At 48.5% G+C, this 24,308-nt stretch overlaps 2 protein-coding genes across 2 annotated transcripts; both read left to right on the forward strand.

The window, feature by feature from the left end:
• The first annotated feature begins 779 nt into the window (after positions 1 to 779).
• ZPR1 (ZPR1 zinc finger) lies at positions 780 to 10,370 on the forward strand. Its single transcript, XM_039496800.1, has 14 exons — positions 780 to 955; positions 1,682 to 1,843; positions 3,034 to 3,124; positions 3,810 to 3,880; positions 4,094 to 4,180; positions 4,283 to 4,405; positions 4,719 to 4,772; positions 5,057 to 5,123; positions 5,586 to 5,656; positions 6,154 to 6,243; positions 6,483 to 6,593; positions 7,844 to 7,930; positions 9,143 to 9,208; positions 9,731 to 10,370. Exons 1-14 carry the CDS (start codon positions 833 to 835, stop codon positions 9,863 to 9,865), a joined length of 1,338 nt encoding a protein of 445 aa, XP_039352734.1. The 5' UTR covers positions 780 to 832; the 3' UTR covers positions 9,866 to 10,370.
• An 839-nt stretch (positions 10,371 to 11,209) lies between these two features.
• BUD13 (BUD13 homolog) lies at positions 11,210 to 23,695 on the forward strand. The gene is made up of 12 exons (XM_039496319.1): positions 11,210 to 11,396; positions 13,329 to 13,422; positions 14,725 to 14,809; positions 16,174 to 16,231; positions 16,935 to 17,188; positions 17,439 to 17,678; positions 18,090 to 18,445; positions 18,739 to 18,847; positions 20,154 to 20,292; positions 20,696 to 20,880; positions 21,297 to 21,378; positions 22,390 to 23,695. Exons 1-12 carry the CDS (start codon positions 11,275 to 11,277, stop codon positions 22,481 to 22,483), a joined length of 1,818 nt encoding a protein of 605 aa, XP_039352253.1. The 5' UTR covers positions 11,210 to 11,274; the 3' UTR covers positions 22,484 to 23,695.
• Positions 23,696 to 24,308: the final 613 nt, after the last annotated feature.

Consider the following 24,308-nt stretch of genomic DNA (forward strand, 5'->3'; position numbering starts at 1 on the left):
TCATGATTTTATAGACCTCTATCATATCCTCCTTTAATTGTCTCATTTGTGAGATGAACAGACCTAGTCTTTTTAATCTCTCCTTATAGGGAAGCTGTTCCATACCCCTAAGCATTTTTGTTGGCTATTGCTGTACTTTTTCTGGTTCAAATATAACTTTTGTGAGATGGGGATTGCGTGCGGTATTCAAAATGTGGATATTCTGGGGATTTATATAGTTTTATTGTGATATTTTCTGTCTATCCCTTTCCCAATGTTTGCTAGCATTGTTAGCTTTTTTGACTGCTGGTCCACGTTGAACTGTTTTCAGAAAACTATCCACAGTGACTATCTCTTTCTCGAGTGGTAACTGCTTATTTAGACCCCCATCAATTTTCTATATACGGTTGGGATTATGTTTTCCAACGTGCATTGCTTTGCATTTAGAAACATTGATTTTCATCTGCCATCTTGTTGCCCTGTGATCCACTTTTGTGAGATCCCTTTGTAACTCTGCAGTCAGCTTTGGACTTAACTAGCTTGAATAATTTTGTGGCGTCTGCACACTTTGCCACCCCACTGTTCCCCCCTCTTCCCAAATCACTGCTATGAATAGGCTGGTGAGGTGTGCACAGCCCCTGTGCCAGGCTGAGGCCTACGCCCAACCCTGAAGCCTGTGTGGGAGTAGCCCTGTGTCACGTGACCTTGCGGAGGCGTTCCTCCCTCCCCCGCGGGGCCCGCGGGCTCCCCCCGCCCCGCCCCACCCAATCTCTTTCAAAGGGGGCGTGGCCGGGCCAGGAAGTTCCGGGTCGGAGGGTGGCCGGGAGGCGGAAGCGGAAGCAGCAGCAGCAGCATGTCGGCGATCGGGCAGCTGGAGCCCGTGCGGGGCGGCCCCTTGTTCCGGCCCCTCAGCGCCGAGGACGAGGAGCAGCAGCCGGACGAGATCGAGTCCCTCTGCATGAGCTGCTACCGCAACGTGAGGCCGGGGAGGGACCGCCCCGCGTGGGGGGGCGGCTGCCCCCGTGCCTGGGCGTGTGGGGAGCGGGGCCCGGTGGGTGTGGGGGGCAGGAATACGGGGGCGGCTGCCCCCGTGCCTGGGCGTGTGGGGCGGGGCCCGGTGGGTGTGGGGTACGGGAATACGGGGGCGGCTGCCCCGTGCCTGGGCGTGTGGGGAGTGGGGCCCGGTGGGTGTGGGGGGGGTACGGGAATACGGGGGGGGGCGGCTGCCTCCGTGCCCGGGCGGGTGGGGAGCGGGGCCCGGTGGGTGTGGGGGGGTACGGGAATACAGGGGCGGCTGCCCCCGTGCCTGGGCGTGTGGGGGGCGGGGCCCGGTGGGGTGGTACGGGAATACGGGGGGCAGCTGCCCCCCGGCCCGGGCGGGTGGGGGGCGGGGCCCGGTGGGTGTGGGGCACGGGAATACAGGGGTGGCTGCCCCTGTGCCCGGGCGTGTGGGGCGGGCCCGGTGGCGGTGGGTGGGGGTACGGGAAACATGGGGCAGCTGCCCTGCCCGGGCGTGTGGGGGGCGGGGCCCGGTGGGGTGGTACGGGAATATGGGGGGGGCAGCTGCCCCCGTGCCCGGGCGTGTGGGGGGCGGGGCCCGGTGGGGGGGTACGGGAACACGGGGGGGGCAGCTGCCCCCCTGCCCGGGCCTGTGGAGGGCGGGGCCCGGTGGGTCCATTTTCCCTTGGCTTTGCTTTTCCAGGGGGTGACCCGGCTACTGCTCACCAAGATCCCCTTCTTCAAAGAGATCATTGTCAGCTCCTTCACCTGCGGCAGCTGTGCGTGTTCCAACACCGAGATCCAGTCGGTGGGGCGGATCCAGGAGCAGGGGGTGCGCTACACCCTCGCGGTTACGGCGCGGCAGGTGAGCCATGGCCTCTTAGCTTTGGCTCTTCGGGGAGGGAGGAGGGGACAGGGCCAGACGTATGGCGTGTAGCGTCTGAGCACCCGGTGCTGGGTGGAAGATGCTCTGGCAATTCTGAGGTAGCCTAGTCGCCGCTGCCCTTGTCTGGATCAATAAAAACGTAATTGTGGAAAAAGAGCAAAGCTATCAAAGCTATCCCCTCAGCTTGGGGGTTACAAATGGCCTGACTTTAAGTGTTCAGCTCTTGTGATATAATAGGAAGCCCCTGAGTATATTATTGATAGTGGAGACTGAATTTGGGGCCTCCTGCTGTAAATGCCTGAGCACCTACTGCCTGACCTAGTAGAACCAATTCTCCTAGTCAATGTTGTAGCAGGCTTGTGAACCTACATATTGCCCAGCCACTGAAGGGGGAAGGCGTGCCCCACTGAATAAGCACGGGTTACACTTCCAATGCCTATTGGAATTTAGTGGCTGATCCTGGGCTGTCTGCATCTCTGAAGAGCATGTTTGGTGCCTGTACATCCTGACTGAAAATATAGTGTGGGTTGAAAGGGGTGGAATTTAGGTAAGCAGGTTCCACCCAAGACCCTAGGACTGTCAATACTTGTGTATAACGCACAGCTACTCTCAGAGTATAATAAAGCAGCAAATCTGCTTCTCTGACTACTGTAAAGTAACTCATTTAATGAGGCACTATCAGCTGCTCATTAATGGGATGCTGACTCTCTGGGAAGTACTTTAGTGCAAGATGTCCACAGAACACACTAAAACGGGCTGTTTTGTGGAGACATTGTGAGCATTTGAGGAAGGGAGAGCCAGTCAGTGGATCAGTATTTGCCCTAATGTGTGGCATCTATGGTTAGAAAAGATTGTTGTTTTTGTCAGGTTCATTGATGCTTTGATGTATCTGCACTGAGGAGATGGGGGTGGCAACTATCCAAGTGTAACTTTCTACTTATGAACTTAGGTGTATGGGAAAATAACAGGTGGGAGGCAGCTCAGGGAGACAGAGCCAATGAAACCAGTTTCCATTCACTGTGTGTGAATGCTCTATTGGGAGGATGCTTACAGCTTTGTTCCCAATGTGCTTATCAGGGTTGAAATCATTCTTTTTTGCTCAACATATGTACGGTTCCTGGCCTTTTGTAGCTTTATTTTTAATCTTTCCTATAAATTGTTCTGCCCAGGATATGAATAGGGAAGTGGTGAAGACAGATTGTGCCACGGCTAGAATCCCAGAGCTAGACTTTGAAATTCCTGCGTTCTCTCAGAAAGGAGGTAGGTATGTAATCTGAGCTCGCATGTGGCTTGGGGTCGCTGGTAGCAGCTTAATAGAGGTGTTGGTATAGCAACAACTTTCGACTATGGGAATAGACAGCTACTCCGTATCTGAGTATGACCCTAGTCTAGACAAGGGTTTGGATCTTTTGGGCATAAACTGATTCACACCAGTACAGTACAGCTTTACTGAGATGGCTGGCTGGATGGTGGATGGAGGTGGGTAGAGCTAGGCTCTGTGGTATTGCTGTCTTAACTATCTCCTGTTCTTGTATTCTGGACCCCACTTTATCCTGCTGCTAGTCAGTGCCTAGCATGGAAAGCTAGCTTCCCCAAATCCTGCAGTGTCTTGAAGTCGGTGTCACAGCCTAGTGCTGAGGCGCCTCTTCCTTCATGAATGCTTCTCATGTAGGTGGCAGCAGCTGCTTCTGTCGGAAGTCTGGGCTTCTGTCCACTCACATGTGCACGGTGCATCTGCAGCTGGATGGTGCTGTCTGAGTAGGGAAGAGACTAGAAATATCAGGGCAAAAAAAAGGAGCTCTTAAGAGTTCTTGTTTTCCCATCTGTGGGAATGAATAGTTCTAGGAAGGACTGGTGGGCTAGGGATGGTTAATTTTAGAAGATTAACAACATTGCTCTGGTGTACTTAATCCTGTAATTAGGTCTGTTTTCTCCCTCTATCAAGCTCTTACCACTATCGAGGGAATAATTGACAGAGCTGTTGCTGGCCTGGAACAGGATCAGCCAGTCCGCAGGGTAAGGTGCTTTAAGAAGGGAATCTCAAAACCGATGTCTGCTTATGGTTTACACTTAACTACAAATTCTGTACCTATCATGGTTACACATCCCCTACTAGATGACGAGCTGAGAACACTTCTTGGCTCACCATTGTGTGCCTATGACAGGCCTATCAGAAGGTCTAGGCTGGTACCAAAGATCCAATCCGATCCTGAGTCTCTCCTTTCACAGGCAGCAGACAAAGATGTGGCAGGAAAAATAGATGAGTTTATTGGCAAACTCAAGCTTCTGAAAGAAGTGGATTCTTCTTTCACCTTTGTAAGTATTAGCAGGAGGGTGAGGGAATGCATCTGCCCCTCTCTCCTTGGGGGCAAAACAAGGAGGATTCCTGAAGACTTTACTTATGCTTCCCTCTGTCAGATCATAGACGACCCCTCAGGTAACAGCTTTGTGGAGAATCCTTGTGCGCCGCAGAAAGATGATGCTCTTGTGGTTACTCATTACCGGAGGACTGCCCAGCAGGATGCTATGCTTGGACTTGAGGTATTGTGTCTGGGTGGGGAAGGTGTCTTAAAGTCAGAAGTGAGGGGAGGCCTGGCAGGTGTATGTTAGCTCTTCCCTCATTCCTGCTTTGCAGTCCCTGTCTTCCCTAATGGAAAGGGAAAATGCCCTTCAAATTCTATTCTGTGCCCTCCTTTATATGCCAGAGGGGATGCTGCTGAGTAGCAGAGGCATTCTTCTCTTCCACCCTGCCCCAAAGAGTCTATTCAGAGATCCATGAATGGGAAGATGTATGAGGTATAATGATCTGAGCCTCTGAGTTGGCATACTGATACTGGCCTCTATGCTGTTTCAGGCAGAGGAGACTGATGAGAAACCAGCTGATTCTGTGGAGGATCTGAGGAATGAAGTGAGTAATGTTCCTGGTTGGCCACCTGGAGCTGTCTAACTGGATTGTAGCTCTGTCCTGATTGCTCTGAGGAGCATATGGTCATGGGCGCACACACAGGGATACCTAAACTGCCCCTGGGCTAAGTCTTTTTCCAGGCTACAGTGATCAGGGCCATAAGTATGGAGATAGAAGCTAAATTCATGTGTTGCTCTGGGTTGCAATATTCTTTGGTAACTGTCTTTAGGCAAGTAAGTGCTCATAGTGCAACAGATCAGACCCTTCAATGTGTCCTTCTATTGCAGGTGTTGCAATTTAACACAAACTGTCCTGAATGTAATGCCCCGGCCAACACTAACATGAAGCTAGTGCGTATCCTTCTGATGGGACTGTGTGACATACAAATTGGCCTCTTCTTCCTGTGCAGAGGGGTGGTGGTCAGGATTGTTCACAGGCCTGGTGCTTTGTATTCTGCCAGGGAGATGCTTAAAGATCTGACCCAGGATAGCAAAGTCTGTGACTCTGGAGACCCATCTAAGTGCTACTAATGGCTTGGAAACAAGCTCATGTTTGAATCCTAATGGATGATCCCATTAAATAGGAGCAAAAGGCTGGAAACCTACTAATGCCTGTGAACATGACTCACTGCATTGGTGCTCAGTACCTGCATAGGCACTGACATGCTAATCTCCTTTGAATGCTCCTTTGAAGAAAGTCGCATCCTTGCGTGGCAAGGCTGACAGGGCTGGGAAGTAGCTTAGTCCTGTGTAAGGAAGCCAGAAGTTCTTTATCTTGGAGGTATTTCAGGCAAACTTCCCTAACGGTCTGTCCCAGAAATTCCCCACTTCAAGGAAGTGATCATCATGGCTACAAACTGCGAGGCCTGTGGGCACAGGACGAACGAGGTGAGCTGCAAACCTGACAATGTCTTCTTCGGAATATGCCACCCTTCTCCTTGGCTCTCCAAAGGGATGGAGTTTTCTGTCTGTCCTCTGCCTGCACCCCACTCCTTATGTAATCCAGGAAGCCAGATTATGATATCGGACAGAGGCGACTGAGGGAGATGGGGTTTGTTAAATGTCTTTTTTTTTTTTTTTTGTAGCAAACTCAGGTGGGCAAGACCATAGCAGCTGAGAAGCTAGCATGGGAACAAATACCTGCAGCTCTAACTGTCACAGTATGTTAATCTGCTAAGTAGCTGACTTGGATGACTCACCCTTCTTTCCCCCCAAATCTGTCCTAAACCTAAGGTTGAGGCACTGACCCCAGATCTGGCTGGCCCACTGCAGGGTCTTAGATGCAAGACATACACCAACTCTTAAAGCACACTGTAGTGGCAAGAGGATTAAAGTATTCTGAATGCTTTGTCACTTGTAAACTAACTCTAACAGATTGTCTTTAGGTTAAATCTGGAGGAGCAATAGAACCGCTGGGTACCAGGATCACCCTTCGTGTTACAGACCCTTCAGACATGACGAGAGATGTGCTAAAGGTAATCTCTTCCTTCAGATAATTGATCTCTAAATGTTTGTGGCTGCTTCTGGGACCGCTTCTCTCAATTTGGCCCTGCTGATGAAGGGAGTGGAGCCTAGTTGGGGCTTCTGGGATTTAGTCCCAGCTCACCATAGACTTTCTGTGGTCTTGGTGCTCAGATGGAAGCTGCTCTCTAGCACACCACCATTTTGGATGATCTGGAACTAAGCATACCATGTGCTTCTCTGTTCTGTACAGTCAGAGACGTGTAGCGTGGAAATTCCAGAGCTGGAGTTCGAGCTTGGCATGGGAGCACTGGGGGGGAAATTCACCACTCTGGAGGGGCTGCTGAAAGATATCCGAGATCTGGTAAGTGGCCTATATTAAGCTCCTGTTTAGCTGAGGTCTGTACCTGTAGCTGCATTTGGGATGCATAGACACCCCCCCCCCCCCCACGCGAGTGCTGAGTACCCATAGCTTCCTGTAGACTTGGATGTGCTGCGCAAGTGCATAGCACCACTGAACAGTGATTCATGTTATGCTGCAGCCTTCACTCACCCTGCCTGGAGGAGTGTCTAGAAACAGGGGAGCACATCAGCCACTATCAGTGGCTTGCATCCTCTTCTGAGGAGAGATGGGTTGTCCTCCCAGAATTCCTCCCTCCCCTTCTCCATGTTTCACACCAACCATTCTTGTAGACCAGGGGTTGGCAACGTTTCAGAAGTGCTGTGCCGTGTCTTCATTTATTCACTCTAATTTAGGGTTTTATGTTCCAGTAATACATTTTAACATTTTTAGGTCTTTCTATAAGTCTATAATATATAACTAAACTACTGTTGTATGTAAAGTAAATAGGGTTTTTAAAATGTTTAAGAAGTATTCATTTAAAATGAAATTAAAATGCAGAGCCCCCCAGACTGGTGGCCAGGACCCGGGCAGTGTGAGTACCACTGAAAAGCAGCTCGTGTGCCGCCTTTGGCACGTGTGCCATAGGTTGCCTACCCCTGTTGTAGACCCTGCTCCCTAGTGCATGACTGAGGGTTACTTGAGAGCGGCATCAATCCCTCCCTCCCTAGGCTCTGGATGTGCTGCCAGCCCAGGCTCTCTCCTTCTGAACAACTGAAGGCAGCTCTGATATGTGGCATATTAATGGCTATGCCCACAGGAAGGCGGGCTGTAGAAGTGGGTGTCTGAGGTCAAAGTAGATGGAACGGACAATGTCCCTCTAGCTCCTAGATCAGGTTTTGAAAGCAGAGATCTGTAACCAGTGCACAGCATGACTGAGATCACTCTGTACAGGGCCTCTGCACTATAGATCTTGATTGTTAAGACACCCCTTTCCCCTCTGAGCTCAGCTGCAGGACTTCCCCTTGACTGATCTAAAGACAGGAATGGGCCCTTGGTCTCTAAAGGAAACAAGCTTTCAAAGGCCTATTATGGGTTACCTAGAGCAGCATGCTATTGTAAAAGGCTGCCAATTGCTGTTAACTAGGGACTTCCCAGGGCTCCCCTGAATGCCCTGGGCCAGGCTGGGCAGGGTTCACATGCAGGTATCATGAAGTATTCTGCAATAGTAACTCATTGTGGCACAGTGTGAAAGAGCCTGTTTTCTGTTGCAGATTGTGAAAAACCCCTTCACTCTGGGGGACAGCTCTACTCCAAGCAGAGTGGAGAAGCTCCAAGAGTTTGGCAGAAAGGTGTATCAGGTTAGTAGCTTTGTCATATTCACCTGGCAAATGACTGACCTGCTTAGATGTGTTCTCTGGCAGCGTTGCTGCAAGTCTGAAGTGTAACTTTGGGGACTCCCTGCAGGTATGCAAGTTCCCCCTCCTTACCCTGCCATCCTGTTCAGTTCCCACCTTCCATCAGTGTCCTGTGTTGCCATGCTATAAGCCTTCTGCAGGGAGGGGGCTTGTGGCTCCTGCTTCAGGACCACTGATGTTGCTCCATGTATCATTAGGCAGGGAGCATTTCCTAACACAACATGCTTACACCCAAGGAAGGCAGTAATCCTGAAACTTGCCCTGACCTTTAGTCTAGCTTGTGTGATGGTTTGAGATCAACATCCCTTCTCTGGGCCACCTAAGTGTTGGGTGGAGCTTTCCTTTCACTGAAATGAGACAAACCTGCCATGCTGCAGTACAGTCCAGGCCAAAATGGGCTATCTTCCCATGTATACTGAGCTAATGCTCTGTGGCACCTCCATGCCATAGGATCTCCAAATTGAGTACATAGAACTACATACACATGGACTTGGATCAAATCACTGGCTGTATTAGTATTCTAGTAGCCAGTATTCAGAAGAGTAATGTAATATGCTTTGGCTCTGTCTGCCAGCATGTAATTAGCCAACTGATGGGGGTCAGATGGAGCAGTGCATGCTGGGGGACTGAGGCACAGCCATATTAGACTACTGCTTCCTTGTCCCGTATGGACAGCTATGAGAAGCTGCACTTCTATTTGCAGATCGTCATTGGCTTGTAGTATGTTTCCTGAACATCCGGGATAATGGGGCTGGGACACAAACTCTCTTAATTTGCTTCACCAGACTACTCAAACCTTCAAGTGTTGCAACTATTCATGATATGAACAGGCACTAGATAGCAAAGCACTGCTGTCATGCTGCTTCCTATGCCTGGAACTCTGTCCTGCTCTAAGCCTCCTCACCTGAAGCATGTCCTGTCTTGAGTGAATGTGTTATGCACAGGAAATGTTCTGTCTAGAAAGCACTGTGCATTCTTTGTGTGGTGTATAAGGCTTCTGTAGCTCCTCTACATGGGTGAGTGTGATGTTGACAAGATGCAGCAGGGACCTGGATTTTAGGATTGATTGATCACTGCTGAAATGAAGCATGTGGGGTCCTGGCAACTCTTCAGCGAAGGTGCTGAAGCTGTTCAATCTGTCTTTCGTTTCCTCAGATTATGGAGGGTCACATGGAGGCTCATTTCATTCTAGATGATCCTGCAGGGAATAGCTACCTTCAGGTAGAGTATTGAGCACTTGTAATGAGACTTCCTTTTAGGGTCTTCTGAATGCAGAAACCCACAGATGCGCACCCCTTCTCCCCTGCCCCAAATCCATGCTATTAAAAAGAACCAAGGAATCACTTTGGAGGTGGGACGATAATTGGTTTCTTTTTACCTCCATGCCCCTGTACCTTAACTTCTGTCAGCTCCATTCCAGGCGGTGATCCTGTTGGTGGTGGTAGGAAAAAATGAGATGCATGGTTCTTCAGGGGGCTGAGAGTTAGGATTCTAACAACTTGTTTCTGTCTGCTATTGACTTGTTGGAGCTTGGGCAGTCACTTGATCTCTCTGCCTCCCGTAACTCCCTTCTAAAGGGGCTGACCCTTGCCTTCCTAAAAGGGAGAGTAAGGTCAACGAATCTGTAAAATGCTTTGTGATCCTTGGCTGAAACTTGCTGGAGAAGTGCAGCACATGCAGCTATGCTAGGCTCTGACCATACCAAAGCACAACTAACGTCTGTTCTTTCTCTTTGGACCAAAGAACGTCTATGCTCCAGAAGAAGATCCAGAGCTAAAAGTGGAGCACTATGAGCGCACATTTGCACAGAATGAGGATCTAGGCCTCAATGACATGAGAACTGAGGGCTATGAAACTGGGCTGACCTCTGAGCGGTAGCAGCACAGGGAGGGACAGAAAAGCCAAACTCTTTTTCACTAAGTTATTACTGTTGTAATAGGGCTAAGGACCAGCCCTGTCTTGCACTGGAAGCAAGCTTTTTTTTCTTTGTTGGACAGCTGGAGGGTACACCTGCTTAATTTACCTTTTGGAAGTTAGCAGACCTTAAAGTCAAAAGTTCTGAGTCTGTTATGTTTTGGAGGTTTATACTTGCATAAAGAAAAATGTAAACAACCTGTTTGCCTGGGTTTCAGTTGTGTTATTTGTCTCCCTGTACATCTGTAAATGCACCAACTGGGATCAATCAAGCCCCTCTTCTAGCATGAGTTGATGATAGCTCCTTGAGCAGCCGTTGGCTCTGCAGCTAGTGTCTCCAAACTGATGGTACACTTCTACTTTGAAATGAAAACCACCCTCGCCTTCTCTGTAATCTGTTCTGATGTAAAGTATTAAAGTGTTGCTTTTGCATAGTTATGTGTCATTTTGTTTTTTGTGTGTCCTCAAGCTCACATCTGAGAGGACTCCAAGCACACAGAAGCTTTGGTTTGAAGTGTGGGAGGAAAAGCTAACAAGGATGAGTAGTAGATCAATGCTCTCTGAATATGGCTAATGCTTAACCAAAATAAAAAGGGACAATAACTGGGTTTGTTTAACTTTCCAGCTGAGATAAAATGAGGTGGAGGTACTGCACTATTATGCTCCGCTTGAATGAGTAAAGAAGATGCTGGCTTTTTTTTTTTTTAAATGGAGGTTGTGCAAGCCCTGGAATCTGTGATTTCAGCCCATGGCAGCTTGGGACCTGTAGGCTCCCTCTGCTGTGGATAGCAGCCAGCAGGCCCCTCTACAGCGCCCTAGCTACCCTGCTGCCTGTGGGGACCCTACACCTGAGTTCCCCATTTTGTCATGGACTTTGTCTTTTACAAAAAAAACCCCAAACAAACCCATCTCCTGACTTTGCAGCCTGGGACTCGGCTGTGAGGACATTTACTGAAGTGATCCAAGGCAAAATCCTAACCTGCCTTGTACTGCGTGTGGCCCCCGGCTGCAGCCAGCAGGGCCCTTTGCCTGGCCTGGGTTTCAAGGGCTGCAGAGGAAGTTTTAGTAATTTACGCTGCTGCGGCCCATTGAGCTTCCTGCCCCCCGCCCCCCCCGCAATCAGTCACTGCCCCGCGGGACAGACCACGGGAACTCCCCGCTGCAGGAGCCGCGGGCCCCACCCCCTCCCCAGCGCTCGCTGTACGTCACACGCCCTGCTCAGCGCGTGCACAGCCGGGCACCGTCCCTCCCGCCGGAAGCGCGCGCGTGCCCGCTCGCCCCGCCCCACGTGCGGCGGCCGGGGGCCAGTCGGTTTCCGGGGCGCGCCTCGCGCTGTTTTGTCCCCACCGCCGCCCCGTCCGCGCCGCTTTGCGATGGCGGCCCCGGGCCTGTCCAAGGCCGAGTACCTGCGGCGCTACCTGGGCGGGGCCGCGGCCCAGCCGGAGGGCGGCCGGCGCAAGCGGAGGAAGAAACCGCCGGGGAGCGGCGGCAGGGGGTGAGTGGCCGGGGCGGGGGAGGGCATCGCCCCGCTTCCGGGTTCCCCCCCCTCGGGGCCCTCCTGCCTCTGGGGTGCCCTGGCCCCCCCGCCCCCAGCGCGTCGCGAGCTCCTCATGGCGCTCCACCACGCTGCCCTACGGGTTCCCCTGGCAACGCCAGACCCCCCCCCCCCGCCGGGTGTCCCCTCCGCGCTAGGGCCAGGGGAGTGATTCTCCGTCGGGCCGCGCCGCGGGCTGCCGGGGGGAGGGGGGGGGGCGTCAGCTGCTCCGGAGATTGGCCCTGGTTCCACCGCAGGCCCCGTAACAAGCCCTAGTGCAGTCACTACCGACTCAACTGTCAGACAGACCCTGATGTGTTTATACTGCTCTGTGCCCTATTTCTATTTCCATCCATTATCTCCTGCTGATACAGACCAGCAAGGCAGCCACTGTCCGGTACTAGTGGGCCGGGACACTTCTGCATTCCTATGTCTCATTTTGTAAGCAAGTAGTTTTTTAAGTGAGGTGAAACTTGAGGATACGCAGGACAAATCAGACTCTGGAAAGTGGTGCAGTGGTCTGGAAAGGCTGAGAGCCACTGCCTTATAGTGGCAGACTCAAGGATCTCAGACTATTTGGCTTAAACAGAAGGTTGAAAAGGGTGACCTGGTTACAGTTTGATCATGTATCAGAGGGGGAGCCGTGTTAGTCTGGTTCTGTAAAAGCAGCAAAGAATCCTGTGGCACCTTATAGACTAACAGACGTTTTGCAGCATGAGCTTTCGTGGCTGAATACCCACTTCTTCGGATGCAAGTGAAGAAGTGGGTATTCACCCACGAAAGCTCATGCTGCAAAACATCTGTTAGTCTATAAGGTGCCACAGGATTCTTTGCAGTTTGATCATGGGCTCTTCAACCAAGCAGAGGAAGGTAGAACTCGATCCAGTGGTTGGAAGTTGAAACTAGACTAATTCAGACTGGAAATAAGGCGTACATTTTAAAGAGTGAGACTAATTTACCATCGGAATAACTTACCAAGGTTTTCTATCTCGAACTTTTTAAAATCAAGACTGGATGTTTTTCTAAAAGATCTGCTCTAGGCAGGGCCGGCTTTAGGAACTGCAGGGCCCAATTCGAATACCTGGCAGCGGTCTGGGTCTTCAGTAGCACTTTGGTGGCGGGGGGGTCCTTCCCTCGCTTCGGGTCTTCTGCAGACCCCCCGCTGCTGAAATGCCGCCGAAGACCCGGCGCGGGGCCCAATTCCGGGGAATCAGGGCAATCGGCCTAAAGCCGGCCCTGGCTCTAGGAATTATTGTGGGAAAGTTTCCTGGCCTATGCTATATAGAAGGTCAGGTTCTCAACCTGTTTACCATTGTGCGCTGCATCCAATACTACCTGTATGGCCCTGAGGATGTCACATAGGCTGCTGTTCTGTGCTGATTGGGCCGCAAGCGGCCTGCTGGCCGCAAGTTGAGAACCTGGATCATCACAATGGTCCCTTCTGCCCTTGGAATCTGTGAGACTTCCCCCACTTTCACTTATGAAGGATCCCCAAGTAACCCCTTAACCATGAGGGCCCACAAAGCATCTCCCCTGCCTCTGAGACCGGAACCCCTGTATCTACCCCTATCTCCAGTGTGTGTTGGGGGATTTGGGGCTTGTGTAGCTTCTTTTCTTGCTCCCCCTGCCCTGTTCACTGGGTCTGGGGAAAGGTATATCTAGAGCATCACCCCCAGGTGGCTGATTGGGGCCAGTTGCTCTCATCACAGTGGACTATAGGGATGCCAAAAGCAACTGCTGTCTCTCTGAGGGTCCTTCCTTTGCCTGCCACCTGAGTTGCATACATTGGACACAAATGCCCCTTATTGCTTCATTCATCTGCTTTGTACTCCCTTGTACATAAAAGGACATGGTCATTTCCTAATGCCACTACGTTTCTCCCCCTCCTCTCAGGATGCGAATAGTGGATGATGATGTGAGCTGGAATAGCATTTCTGCTGCACAAGAAAAAGAGGAGGAGGAAGAGGATGAAGGGGACCTGCCTGTGGTGGGTACTCTAGGGTCGGGAGGCTTGTGCTATCAAAAACCAAGTTACTAATTTTATTCAGCACCCCTTCAAACTTCCTGCTGTCATCATGGGGGGAAACACTTGCCAAGTAGTGCCCGGGGGAATGGCTGCCTGTGTAAGTGGGCAAAGTGAATAACTTGTGTGATTTAACTGTAGAGAGATCTCATTAGTAGCCTAGAAAGAATGATACTTTGCGTTCAGATTTTTTATATATGCATTGCAGTAGATCTAAAGGCTTAAAGCAGATTGGAGCCTCATTCTTCTAGGCCTTGTACAACCATCAGCAAAGGGAGCATTTGGTTTGTAAGCTATTGCAGGTAGGGATGTTACTCTGTCTTGCATTAAAAAAATTAACAAAACATTATAGCAAAAGGAGAGAGCAGCTGACCCTGCAGTGCTGCTGTTCTGTGAAGTGGGTTCAGAAATAGAAAGTAAAATTGACCAGTAACATAAGTGGGTGCAACTCTGTTGGCCTTAATCAGTGTCAGATTTGTCCCAGAGCACATGGACTATGGACCCCTGGTTGAGAACTACTCTGCTAGAGCATATTCTCCTGTGCTTTGTCTCGTTCAGGTTCCAATGACATACTGTAAGTAGATAGACTGTCACTAGCAACTTTTATTAGAATGTTATTGAGTTAACAATCATTTTTAAAAGCCTTTATTTGAGTTACTAACAGCACCTGAGATACTGAAAATTTTTTAATTAGACTGATCAGTTTCAGACTGCTTCTTTTGCAGTAGCCCAACTTCAATGTCTGGTGAACAGATACTGTTGAGATGTAAAACTTCCCTTCAAACAAATAAAGTTCCCATTGGAATTGATAGAATTTTTTTTGCTAATTCCTGTTTTTGAGCCAAATCTAAATTTTGAGCTGAGACTGCTTGACATGGTGGGTCTTTAGAGATTGATTTTTAAATGAAAAAGAAGCAGTGGAGAGCTGTTGCAAAACAAAAGCAACAGATGAGAGAAATATTTTGAAAAGTTTTAAAACAACCGCTTGTAATGAAATCAAATAAGCCTGTGCAATTGATGTTGTGAGCTAAACTTTGCAACTTAAGTAGTAAGGGATGTGTTCCGTTCTAGAGCTACAGAGAACAATCCAGAGACTAATACCTAGTCAGAGGCTTTAGCAATATTGTATGTTTTGATATCAATGTACAAGAAGTCTGTGCAGCATAATAATGGAGGATTACAGGCAAACCACATTAGTTGCCTGAGTGTGTTTATTTTTGAGAGTAGAAAATCTACTGGGTTGTAATTCTGCTACGTTGCATTCAGGTGGCAGAGTTTATTGATGAGCGACCAGAAGAAGTGAAACGGATGGAAGAGTTCCGGACAAATAGTAAATGGAAGCTTTTAGGAGGTAAACTTGGAGTGTTGGTTGTGGTTGTTTTAGCGCCAGCAAAGTATTCAGCTTGGTACAATACCCGCAAATGTAGTAAGTCCTTGTTCCAAATAATTTACACTTAAAGATAGGTATGTAGAAGATAGGAAAGACTGGGTAACCGAGAGATAGAGAAGGCTTAGGTTTTATAGGGTTTTCATTCCACATTTCAAGACATCTATCTTCTTATGAGCCTTACAGAAGAAAAGGGCTTTCAAGAGGGACTTGACCGAAGAGAGATTGTTTGGCTTAGAAGGGGTGTTCCACAGGAAAGGGCAGCATGGAAAATTACACATGGAGAGTGATAGAAGGAAATGAACAGAGATTTAGGACTGGCATTGTACAGAGAACAGAGGGGCTGATGGGATACAGTAGAACACAGGATGAGATGTGGATGGGGGGACTTGTGAATGGGTTTGAAGATAAAGCCAAGAGCTTCAACTTGACGACAGCAAGGTGGTGCCCTGAAGTTGTCAGGTTGTCATCAATGGAATTGAGGGTGAAAGTGAGCGTAGTCATCATCTGCAGAAGATGTGAGGGCAGGGCCTTCTTAGTTGTTAGCAGCGAGCCCTGTCTGACTTCATCTAGGGAGCACGTCTGGGCTAACTTTCCATCCCCTTCCCATGAGTGTTTTGCCTCTGCAAGCTGAAAAATGAACCCCCAAAAAAGTGTGTGCCCCATAAGAGGAATCATAGGACTGGAAGGGACCTCGAGAGGTCATCTAGTTCAGTCCCCTGCACTCATGGCAGGACTAAGTATTATCTAGACCATCCCTGACAGGTGTTTGTCCAACCTGCTCTTAAAAACCTCCAATGATGGAGATTCCACAAGCTCCCTAGGCAATTTATTCCAGTGCTTAACCACCCTAACCGTCAGGAAGCTTTTCCTAATGTCCAACCTAAATCGCCCTTGCTGCAATTTAAGCCTATTGCTTCTTGTCCTATCCTCAGAGGTTAAGAAGAACAATTTTTCTCCCTCCTCCTTGTAACAACCTTTTATGTACTTGAAAACTGTTATCATATTGTCCCCTCAGTCTTCTTCCTTCACAGGCCATGTTTTCTAGACCATTAATCATTTTTGTTGCTCTTCTCTGGACTATCTCCAATTTGTCCACATCCTTCCTGAAATGTGGTGCCCATAACTGGACACAATTCTCCAGCTGAGGCCTAATCAGCGCAGAGTAGAGCGGAAGAATTACTTCTCGTGTCTTGCTTACAACACTCCTGCTAATACATCCCAGAATGATGTTCGCTTTTTTTGCAACAGTGTTACACTGTTGACTCATATTTAGTTTGTTGTCCACTATGATAAGAATCTAAGTAATGATTCTTTTCTGTTTTTAGATCAGAATGAAGATTCACAAAGCTCAGACCTTTCTCTAGCTGCCAAGTCTACAGCAAGGTACGGGGCTTTGCCTGGAGTTGTGGTAACCGGGCTCTTTGTATACTACTTTGTTTTCAGTGTTGGCCCTTTTATCCCAGGGTCTCTCAGTACTTTACAGTTAAGCCTTATGATCTAGGTAAGGGGTATATGAGGATTGCTTTATTCAGTGCTAAAATGCATTCACTTCTGGGGGAGAACGCAGTAACTGTCTAATCCAGTGTACAGAAATAATACACAGCACTTTAACATAGGAAGCAGATTTATTCCGTGGTCATTTAAATATGTAGGGAAAATGTAGGTGGCTGTGTGCTGCCAAGCAAAGCTGGAATGTGATGAGGACAGTAGAGTTCCCTCCTTTTCATAACAGCCTTGGGATCTTTAAATTCTCACATGACTCCTGAAAATATTCCGACTGCCCATAACATCTGTTTCAGCCCCTTCCACTATTAAGTGGATTGGTCATGAATTGATTCCGATAGAACTTAAATGCCAGCCCGGCTGGTGCTCAGAGCGCCCAGGTATAGGAGCCCTTTTTGGGTTTTTGGCGTGGTAGTGACAGATCAGAGGTGACAAGTTCAGGCATTAATCTGTGTGAATGTCTGTCTGTGATCCTGAGAACCAGATGTGAATTGGTAACCAGCGCTTCATTCAGCAGGGCTATTAGCTCCCTTTAAACCCTGCTGGCTGCTTTACAAACCTCTTGTTTTGTTTTTATTTCCAGTTCAGAAACCACAAAACAAAAGAAAATTAAACACTCATCTGAACCATCACCTCCCAGGAGAGGTCGTCATGATTCTCCTGAGATTTCTCCACTCAGGAAGCAGCGTCATGATTCTTCCGATGAATCTCCATCCGGGAATCAGGGCCGCGACTCGCCAGACCTGTCGCCGCCCCGCCGGGGCCGCCGCGACTCGCCGGACCTGTCGCCGCCCCGCCGGGGCCGCCGCGACTTCGCCGACCTGTCGCCGCCGCCGGGCCGCGACTTCGCCGACCTGTCGCCGCCCGGGGCCGCCGCGACTCGCCGGACCGGTCGCCGCCGGGCCGCGCGACTTCGCCGATCGTCGCCGCCGGGGCGCCGCGACCGCGGACCGGTCGCCGCCCGCCCGGCGCCGCGACTCGCCGGACGGTCGCCGCCCGCCGTGGGCGCCGCGACTCGCCGATCGTCGCCGGGGCTGCTGCGACTCGCTGGACCGGTCGCCGCCCCGCCGGGGCCACTGCGACTCAGTATCAGGAAAAAAAAGCAACAAAACTATGGACAAATCGCTACCGGGAGGAATCCAAGGAGAGCAATGTAATCTGAGATCTGGCTTCCCACACAAGTCCTCATCGCATCATAAGCGGCAGATAACTCCAGATCTTTCACCTCTCAGGAAGAACAGAGACAATTCTGACCTAGCCACATCACCATCTCGGAGAAAGAGAACTGGATCACCTAGTGGGCTGAAAAAACAGAGCAGCACAAGAGGTGAGTGTGTATGAGATCATCCAATGCTAGCCGGGTGCTCTTGGGAAAAGCAAGTCACTCAAGTTCGTGTTATTTCTAAACATTTGTCAGGCCCCAGTCTGTGACCATGTTTGCACAATGCTGCCAGCCGTGGGATTTGGAATCAGTGTTTCACACTTTCTCTTGGTAAGTTAAAGATGGTAGGACTTGGACTTACCTTACAAGAAGTACAAAAATCCCAAGTCACGACCGTTTTGTAATGGTATGTGTACCCTATTATCACATGGCATGTTTAACATCTCTTCTGGTTTCCAAACTGGCCAGTTTAGCTCTGCAGAGATGCACCTCAGATGCTAGCATGTCCAGGCTTTTACAGGGCTCCAAACTGTATTTCTGCTGTGATTGTAATTTGATATCTCCATATTATTGCAGGCTTTTCTCCAGCCAATCAAAAGCCTAAACAGGCTCCGTCGCCTAAAAGGCGCAAGAGGCATGACTCTGATTCTTCACTGCCATGGAAGAGTTCCCAGGACTCGTCTGATTTCGACCTTTCCCCCCTGCGGAACAGTCATAGACCAGGCCTGCTACACCGTGACTCCCCCTCCAAACTCTCTCCTCCCAAGAGGAATCAGAACACGTCTTCAGATTCTGATTTATCTCCTCCCCGAAGGAGTCAGGCAGCTGGAAAGAAACTCCACGGTTCAAGGAGCTCTCCTGGCCTCTTGCCTCATCGTCGAGGCCCAGATTCTAAAAGATCTTTCCAGGGGGAGAGAGGAGAGGACCAGAGGGTAAGCTTGTAAGGTATAAGTTTCCCATGCTGCCCTCCCTACTTGCCTCACCCTGTCCTGCAGTGGGCATTGCTAAGGATGAGTGAATAGCTTTGTCCTCTTGGCCCACTCAGTCTTTGTGTGTCTGCTGAGAGTGCCCACAAGGGGGCCAGTTATTGCCCTGGGGAGGGAAGTGGCTTGGTGATATGGACATTTCTCCTAAGAGCTGGACTGAGATCATCAGCTCTTTATATGGATGGGCCTCCACAGGCTTCAGCTAGTGGTAATGTGTGGTATCCCTTTTGGATTTGCAGGCCAGCCAGATGCTCTCTGGGGGTAAAGCTGGCTTGGTGTCAGCCGACCTGCTGCGGAGAGAACAGCAGGAGCTCAGGAGACACGATAGAAATAACAAACACTTGGAAGGTAAAGCATTAATGAGACTGTAATGGGCATCAACCTGCTTTCAACCTACAGCCTGGTTCCTACTGCTTTTTTCTGTGCTAGTTGTAGGGGTTCGGGTGTGGTGGGCCCTGGCTGAAGTGCTTCTCTGGGGGGTAGCATCTAGGCACTCCATGGGGCCTGTGTAAGCCCCTTCGTTTTCAGTTTAAATCGATTTTTACCAAAAAAAGTCCCAAGTTTTACAGGAAATATTCATTTTTTTTCTCATTTTCACCCTACTTTTGTATCATTCAAATATATAAAAAATAACTTGTTTTATTAGGAAAATACAACACATTGCATGAGAGATATGTATTACGATAATACAATAGTGTGTGTGTGCACGCACGCGCAAAACTGCCTGTTGAAGTACGGCTATGTATTAGTCTAGATAAGATACATACAATAAACAGACAGGCATGCCCACAAGCTCTGAAGTGCACAAAGAAGTATTCAAAAGTTTAACACCCCCTCCCTCCCAAACAGGAGAAAAGGATGAAGTTGAGTGTATGGATTGCGAATGGTGTGGCCCAATTATTAAATGTAAATATTTATAGGCTCATAGTTCTAAGTCTACAACAGTAAAGTGTTTATTCAAATGAAAAGTTTTATTTGGGGATTAAAGATGTGTTGTTTTCTTAAACTCAGAAGTGGCATTGTGTTTTGAGATCTGTTTTAGTTCTGTAGCAAACCACATTGAACAGAATTCAAAGCATTAATCAATCTACCGAATACTTTTTTCCGGTGTTTCCGTTCACCAAAAAACCCCCTGATACTTACCTAGAAACATTATTAATAGTTTTTTGCACTGATTTTCATCTGTTTTGTTGTTGCGGTAATAAACACTGGTAAATTCCTGGGAAAAATTAAAGAAAATAAAAACTGAAAATGAAGGGCCCTAGGCCTGTAAGTAAATGAAATGTAAATGGTGGAACCCTCCCACCCCCGAGCACTGCTCCCCATGAAATAATAATAGAGAGAGCTGAAGCTTTTGGGACTTGCAGGGTGCTAGGCAGGCTCGGTGAACACTTCTTAAAAGAACAGGGTCAGACAGATTTCAAGAGGCCTTCCTACAAGGACAGTTGTAGTCAGTGGCTAGAAACTGGTGGTTGTGGTTCTATCATTACTGGTTGGTGACCTTTTTCTGAGGTTGGAATACTTTAAAACCAAGAAATATACATCAACCAACCAAAACACAAGGCTGTTGAAGTGCGTAGAAGTGATGAGCTGAATTGACTGAGATTTTGGAAATGTTCTAAAATGACTAACCTGCAACTTCTCATGTCTTCAGATGAATCCCAAAAGGCTGAAACAGTCTTTCGAGACAAGTCAGGCCGCAAGAGGGACCTTATGCAGGAACGACTTGAGCAGCACAAGAAGGCGGAGGCGAAATCTGAGAGAGATGAGCTCTATGCCAAGTGGGGCAAGGGGTAAGAAGCCCCGGAGTTCAATAGCAAACTGCTCAGTCCTGTTCCATGGCATAACATCCCCTCCCTCTAATGATGTAACACCTCTGTTGCCAACAAAGATGGCCATTGTGAAGGTGGTTTTAGTGATATGGATGCAGGCCCACTTGTGACTGGGCGGAGACCACCTGGACTCCTTTCCCAGGGAGCACTGACCAGGCACTGAGATTCTGGACATGTACACCAAATGTTCTCTATCATCTTAGAGATCTCTTGAATCTCCCTGTCCCACACTGGTGTGTGGATTGTGAGTGCTGTACACTTGTTGGTAGCACAGGATTGCAATCAGCCAAGCACACTGAGCAAGCAACAGGATGTACCCTGGGTCTGACGTGTTCTAACATAAGGCTTCGTGTTTCATTTCAAGCCTGGCCCAGAGTAGGCAGCAGCAGCAGAATGTGGAGGATGCAGTAAAGGAGATGCAGAAGCCATTGGCTCGTTACATTGATGACCAAGACTTGGATCAGATGCTTCGAGAGAAGGAAAGAGAAGGGGACCCCATGGCTAACTTCATCAGAAAGAAGAAAGCCAAAGAGAGCAAGGATAAGAAAGGTTGGTTTGTACGTAGGTTATGGCAGTTCAGGGCTCCAGTGATGCACTGATGAGCAAGGCTGCTGCTAATAAATACACAGCACAAGACTCACCGTAACGGATCAGTCTGTTTTTGGTGGGTGTTAGTGCAATAGTGGTAATGACTCACTGTACTGTTGTTGGCCAGCTGTGTTCTGATTGGCTTAGAGACCAGGTGAACAACAGTGCTATGCTCTTGTGAACTAACAGAGTTAAACTAGATTAAAGGTGGTATTTGGAAGTTGCCTCCCTGAATAATGGTCAGCGCTCAGCGGTCTGGCTGGCTGGCTAAACATTCAGTGCAAGTACGTGTACACTGTTTTAGATTGATGATAACATAACCACATGGCTGGGCTGAAATATTAATGGATTATATTGCTGCTTTTCTCTGTCTCTAGAGAAGCCCAGGTACAATGGACCAGCACCTCCCCTGAACAGGTTTAACTTATGGCCTGGGTATCGCTGGGATGGAGTGGACAGGTAGGCATTCCTCATCGGTTTGTATTGCACCTAGCGTGGTGGTAGAGGTGATAGATGGGCCTCTGCCCTGAAGAGCTTACCCTTAGCTCCAGGGATAACGCAGACAAAGGCATGAGGGAAGTATGCTGCCCTGCCTGCACACAAAGGCGTTTTCACACAGTCTCTTGGCTTAATGAGCTTCCAAACCTTTTTTTTAAATTATGTGAATTTCATGCCAGAGTGAGGTGCTGGCTCAACACCCCGGAAGACCAGAGTCCTCTGTTGACCAGCACAATGGGAGCAGCCTGGGAAGCAGCACTGCAGGCTTCTCCTTAGAGCTGCTTGCATTTTCGGGGGATGAAAAATGGCTTTTCAGTGATACTGAAATGTGTGTGTTTGCAATTTTACAAATAGTTGGTCAAATTGAAATGACAAATTAGTGGGTTTCATTTTTTTCAGGTGCGTGCCCCCTCCTCTTTTCCCCTTTTCCATCCTCCCCCTCTTTTTTTCCAGTGAGGTGGGAGGAGGGCCCCAACTGCTCTTTTTTGTATTGAATATAAACAATCTTTTAATTTGTTTGATGAAAAATCAAAAACTTCCATGAAATGTTTTTAATTTTTCACAGATAATACTTGCCATTTTCTCACCATCTGTGCTTCCCACACCCTGCTCTCTCCCTTGCTAATATGCCTCAGGGCTGACATTTGCAGACCCTTGCTATGGTGGGCTGGGAGACCTATCTCCATAGTTTGCCTGTCTTGCCAATGTGGGGATATGTGGCCTTTGCAGTCAGGACATCTGTCATTAAAAACTGGAAGGAGACCCACCTAATTTGCTGTACACTGGCCACTGAGCTGCCACCAGATGGCACCAGCTGTTGTTAACTACAGCTGGGGCTGAAACTGAGCCAGCAATCTAGAGATGGAAGGGAGCTTGAGCCATCTGGTCGTTCCAGAAGGTTTCATTTCTCAGAAATGGCCTGGTAAAGTATATTGTGCACCAACCCACACTCTTGTTGATATTATTTTGTAGGTCCAATGGGTTTGAACAGAAGCGCTTTGCCAGGCTAGCCAGCAAGAAGGCAGTTCAGGAACTTGCATATAAGTGGAGTGTTGAGGACATGTAAACAAAAGAGAAAACCAAATGGAAGACTGCTCCTGGCTCCCCTTCGGGGAGGAAGTGAGACCTCAGTACAACCTAATGCCATTGCAAGAGCTGTAAGGAATGGCTCGTTCTTCCCTGAACACCTCTTCTCCCTAGCATTCAGTGTTAAAATGGACGACCTGGGGGTGACTAGGCTGCCTCTAAAGGAAAGTTCTAGATGCTCCTGGAAGAGGATGAAAACAGGTCACTCTGTCCAGTCAGGCAGAGAGGAGAAGGCGGGAAACTTTGGGTCCCTTGAGCCCAGAGAAGAACTTCTACAGCTTTACTGTGAGCAGCTGGAAGGTTGATTGCAGAGGGAAAGTGCAGTATCCAGCTACCTGCTGGAATAGTTCTGCTCTCTTGGACCTGCCGTGAGATGCAGAAGAGACACCAGTTTCTGGCATCAATATTTTTTTAACAAATTATATATAAATACATTTGTAACCCTATTTTCGGCCAAACTCTTGGTTCCCTGGAGGTGTTTTGGGGATCTGCTGATTTTCAGTTGTGTCCCAAATCTCAGGTGCTTTTCTGGGGTGCGGAGAGGATTAAAGAAAACTCATTCAGAGAATAATTATGCTGAAGTGGCTCTTCTGTCCTGCAAAGTGGATTCCCCAACTGTCAGTGCAAGTTGTAAAGCAGAAGCCCCTCCCGTTCCTAGTTCTGAGCTACGCTAAGTAGACGAATATTTCCTACAATGCCTTGCTCCATATGGTGAATCACTATCTCGTCCCTTCCTAAAGGGGGTTTTTGGAGAGAGGGGTGTGGAAGAGAAACTCTTTTGTTGTATTTGACAACAAACCCATTCTGGCTCGAAACTCTGGCCGCTGGTCTAGGTTAACTGCTTATGGAAAGATGCAGTTAATGGTGGGTTTAAATGTACTACCCTGAATGTGATTTTATTTTGAGCATCTGATGGCACGGGGTTGGTCTCTATTGAGAGGTCTGACAGTGCCAGGCTAGCTTGGCAGTTGCATAGTCACAGCATTGCTGTCTGCATGTTTGTTTAAACCTGAAATCTAACTTTCAGAAAAGACAACTGCTCTGCCAAGACTCTGAGCCACAGCTAAGGTAGAGACAATGTGACCTAGTCCCGCAATGTGTTGAGAAAGCCCCTCTGATCTCAAAGGCAGTTGGAGTTTTCTCTTTGTTTACTTTGCAGAGAGACGGTGTTGAATGCCCCAGCTGTTTCCATGGAAGGTCCTTGCCTTAGCAGCAGTCTGGGTCTTGAGATAGGAATTAGGCTCCCGTGGTTCTTATGCTGCCTGAGGGTGCTGGGTGGGAAGTATAGTGTAAAGGTTTTCTTAGGAAATGTGATTCTTGGAGTGGTGCTTTCTCCCTGCCAAAAAGGTGATGCTCCTTTTTTATTTAACAGGTTAAATTTCTAGCAGTCTTGTAATCTGGATGTACAATTGTAAATAACTTTTTTTTTTAGCTGGCTCTGTGTGGGTTTTTTTTTTTTTAAACCCTCAGTAGGGGTTAAATTGGCATAGGTGTGTGTCTCAGGGGTGTGGAGTTTTCACATCCCTGAGACAAGTAGCTCTACTGATTTAAGTTGCTGGTGAAGACCAACTCCAAAGGCAAATACATGCATAGGATAAACTTATTCCTGGGGCAGACATCATATTATAATCTTTCACTAGGGTTACCAGTGTTTGAATTGATGATAAAAAAATTAACCTTTGGATTTTAAGTCAATGTAAGTTGTAGGCCTTTGTCCTCTTGAGATGTATGTAAATATACTTTTGTTTGTCAACTGATTTTTCTGATAAGTCACGTGCTGCTGGTGCTCTTCTGTTACTCTAGCC

Source organism: Mauremys reevesii, linkage group 12 (genome assembly GCF_016161935.1).
Source record: "Mauremys reevesii isolate NIE-2019 linkage group 12, ASM1616193v1, whole genome shotgun sequence".
Lineage (NCBI taxonomy): Eukaryota > Metazoa > Chordata > Testudines > Geoemydidae > Mauremys > Mauremys reevesii.